The following is a 3,531-nucleotide window of genomic DNA, read 5'->3' as shown; positions in this document are numbered from 1 at the left end:
TAGATGTGCACTCATATAGTCTAAAGTTTTTACAATTAAAGTTATTATTTCAAAATAAAGAGAGGAGCAACGTAAATTCAAATTACAAAACCTCATGGTATTTCCTGTAATTTTTGGTCTCCTCTAGGGTAGGGTGAGCCCTCCGAATCATGGGAGGAAGCCCATCAAGCATGCTTCTTCTGCCTCGAGCAGCCTTTGGTTCACTGTGGATCCAGCAATATGATCTACTCTCAGCCTCTTCCTGGGACTCAATATGTATTTTATAGTTTTGGAAAAAGTCAAGAAAAAGATGACTTTAGCCATATGGCTGCCTTTGGCTTTATCAGGAAGATGGGACAGTATAAAACACCTGAATTCTGGGACATGACTAAAGTGTGTTTGTGACCAAAACTTCTGGAAAACTAGCTCTGCTAACTCAGAAAAAGTTACTGGCTTCGTAAAGTTGTGGTAGAGACCTGTTTTCAGTTTTCAGTTGTCAAGGTCAGAATGGATAGTGTTTGAACATTTGAGGAGATTCTGAAATGATTGTTATATGATTCAAAAGGCTCATTTTTTAAAAAATATTACTCAAATGGCTTAAACAGTAATATCTAGGCAGAAAAGGGCTAGATCTCTTAGTTGAGTGGCTGTGTTTCAAAGAAGTAAGAGTAGCATTGCATTAGAGTGGAGGTGTTGCCAGCTTTTGAATGTTTTTTTCCTGATCATTTTTACCTCTAAATTATAAATGTAGAGTGATAGGAAATTATCAACAGCTATTACCTCACTTTCCCTTACCAGGTTAATTAGAAGAAACCTACCTGCTCTGAAATATCAACAGACAATGGCCTTTTATTGAAATATATTCACATTTTTAAAAATACATTTTGTAAGATATGCCTAAAATAGATGAATCTCTATGCATGTAATACTCAGTGAGGTGAAAACATATCCTTAGGGTTGGGGATTTAGCTCAATGGCATAAGCACCTGCCTGGCAAGTGCAAGGTCATGAGTTTGATCCCTGGTACCAAAAAAAAAAAAAAACCCAAATCTTTAATGTTTTAATAAAAATCTTAACTCATTTTATAACTTTAGGAACTAGTTTTTATTACTCCACTGTAGTCTGAATTATCTGAAGTATTAAGAACTACTATTCCAGAAACTTCTCAAACCCATGTTCCACCATCCGCACATTAGTAATGCCACACAACTGTAAACCAGGCATTTTGTGACACCTTTGGGAGGGTGGGCAATGACCTTACACGCTTTATTTATTGCTTGATACTGAGTATCAGAAAGGTATGAAAATTCTTATTTCAGAACCATGTATGGTAACCGGCCTCCAAGGGGCTTCCTGATGATCCTTGCTCCTAGCATTTACAACTTCATGCTGCCCTCCCAGTATGTAGGGTGGGTCTGTATGGACACAGCACAAGTGGTGGTAAGTCACTTACGCAAGAGGACTTCCATCTTGGCCTCTCTTGGAATGTCATTCTGGTGAAAGCCCTGCTGTGTTCCAAAAGCCCACACGCAAACAACTATAGAGATAAGTGAGCTTGGAAGGCTTGGAAGCAATTCTTCCTAGCCCAGACAAGTCTTCAGAGACTCCTTCCTGACCCTCAGAAATTGTGACACCAGTTGTTGTTTCAAGCTATCAAGTTGGATGACTGCACAGTCACGTATAATAATATTATGCTTCTAACGTGTCCCTCACCTGCCAGCCCACCCGCAAGTGCGGAAGGTGAAATGGAGACTGCCCACTAAGGGGACTAATGCTTAGATGCCACGGGAACGTGAGGAATCTTCTGGAGTTTTCTGAGATTTGCATTAGTGGCTTTGTATTTGAAATATTTATCAAAAGAAGAGTTAAGCACCTCGGAACACACACACTGGGTTTCCCAGTAACCATTGTGGACCTTGCCCAGTCCCCAGCGGCAAAGATGTGGGGAAATTGGGGTACAGTCCTAGAGGAAGCCTCTGCCCTGGAGATAATGGCCTCATTCCTCAAACCCTACCCTTCTTTCCCCCTTCTCATACTTCCTGCTTTAAAAAGTCAGCAGTACCCGCAGGATTCCCAGAGGAATTTTGACCACTGACCCTCAGCCCCCAACTCTTGCTGCCCTTCAATACAATGCTAGGGTTAAATGTGCGCTACAAACTCTCTCTTGAAGGATAAGAAAAGAAGGGAAACGATTTTGTCATTTTTCTTTTCTATTTCCTTAGAACCCAGGGTGGACAGCAGCCATTCTCTGAATTGTTTGTGCTGTTTCCATGGCAGATTCTATCACTACTCTCTGTTACCAAGACCAAGATTCTCTTAATGAGTGCTTCTTAAAAGTGTAACCTTGACTTTACTACATTAAGTTAAATCTGCCAGGGAACATTTCCCTCCATACACACCTCCTTTGGTATAGGGATTTGTGACTGTACCAAATTTTAGGTCACATTAAAAATACTCCTTTGCCCTGGACACCAAATGTGCCCCAGAAAGCTAAAAAAAAAAAAAAAAAAAAAAAAAAAAGCTATGAGTTAGTGAATACATTTTCCCATTCAGCCTTCCTCCCCCTTGGTTTGACTGCTGGTTCTCAGGTCCTATGCAGAGAGAGACCAGCCAACCTATCCTCACCCAGAAAACTCCCAGTACACGTAATTAAGCGACTCGACAGCCTCGGTTTGATGCCCCTTTTTTAATTAAACTGCAGGTTTCAAGCGGGTTCGCACTGTCTGAGAGTCCAAACCGAAGTTTCCATCCGTGGGTCTGCAGGAGGCATAGAGTTCAGTCCGAGCTCGCCCGCTGCACAGCGCCACCCCCAGGCACTACGGGGCTGCTTCCTGTGAGGCCACAGGACTGTCCCTGGGGTCCACAGCGCCCCAGTAGTGGTAGCGCAGGTAGCGGCTGCCCTGCATGCCCTGTGCCACCACGTTGGCGCAGTGGCAGGTCATCAGCAGATAGTTTCGAGGCTGCACTCGGTAGGCGAAGCGCATGAAAGCCAGGGAGTATAAGAAGAGCGCTGTTGTCATGCGGCCACTGATGATGTCGGGCGGCTTCTTCATGTCATTAAAGGCAGCCAGCGGCAGGCCCCAGTTGGCCACAGGCCCCCAGAAGTGCGTGCTGGTCAGGTAGTCTCGGAACTCCTTCGTCTTCACGTAGGATCTCGCCCTCTGAAACAGTGTTCCCACGCCCGCCATGGCCGTCTGCCCAGTGGGAGGAGGACTAACAGCCCGCCTGCCAGCCCACAATGCCTTCGAGCGTGGAGGCCAAACGTGCCGCGTGCCAATGCCTCGCGCCTGTTGTTGTCTGTCGTAAAGCGCTTCGGACTGCGCATGCGCCGTGGTCATGTGCGGCAGTCGTGATAGGAGGGCATGGCGTCGTTCTTTGGAAGTGTCCGAAGCATGCTGGTGTGCAAGTATGCTGTGTGTGCATTCTTGTGCCAGAGATAGAACCACAGCCTTCACTTTCATCCCTCTGGTGCTGCGGCCACTTTAAAGCTTTTGGGGACTCCACCTGCCACCCAGGGAGGAGAGCTGGTGGTAAAGGTACCCTTTCCCTCAG

At 45.4% G+C, this 3,531-nt stretch overlaps 1 protein-coding gene across 1 annotated transcript; it reads right to left on the bottom strand.

Annotated features, from left to right (window-relative positions):
- Window positions 1–2,686: 2,686 nt before the first annotated feature.
- Mpc1l (mitochondrial pyruvate carrier 1 like) lies at window positions 2,687–3,262 on the bottom strand. The gene has a single exon (XM_013151908.3). It carries the CDS (start codon window positions 3,165–3,167, stop codon window positions 2,796–2,798), a length of 372 nt encoding a protein of 123 aa, XP_013007362.2. The 5' UTR covers window positions 3,168–3,262; the 3' UTR covers window positions 2,687–2,795.
- Window positions 3,263–3,531: the final 269 nt, after the last annotated feature.

The sequence above is a fragment of the Cavia porcellus genome, unplaced genomic scaffold, assembly GCF_034190915.1.
Source record: "Cavia porcellus strain 051 isolate PalLab524CR breed Dunkin Hartley unplaced genomic scaffold, mCavPor4.1 scaffold_3, whole genome shotgun sequence".
Lineage (NCBI taxonomy): Eukaryota > Metazoa > Chordata > Mammalia > Rodentia > Caviidae > Cavia > Cavia porcellus.
This window is presented reverse-complemented; position numbering and strand designations above follow the sequence as displayed.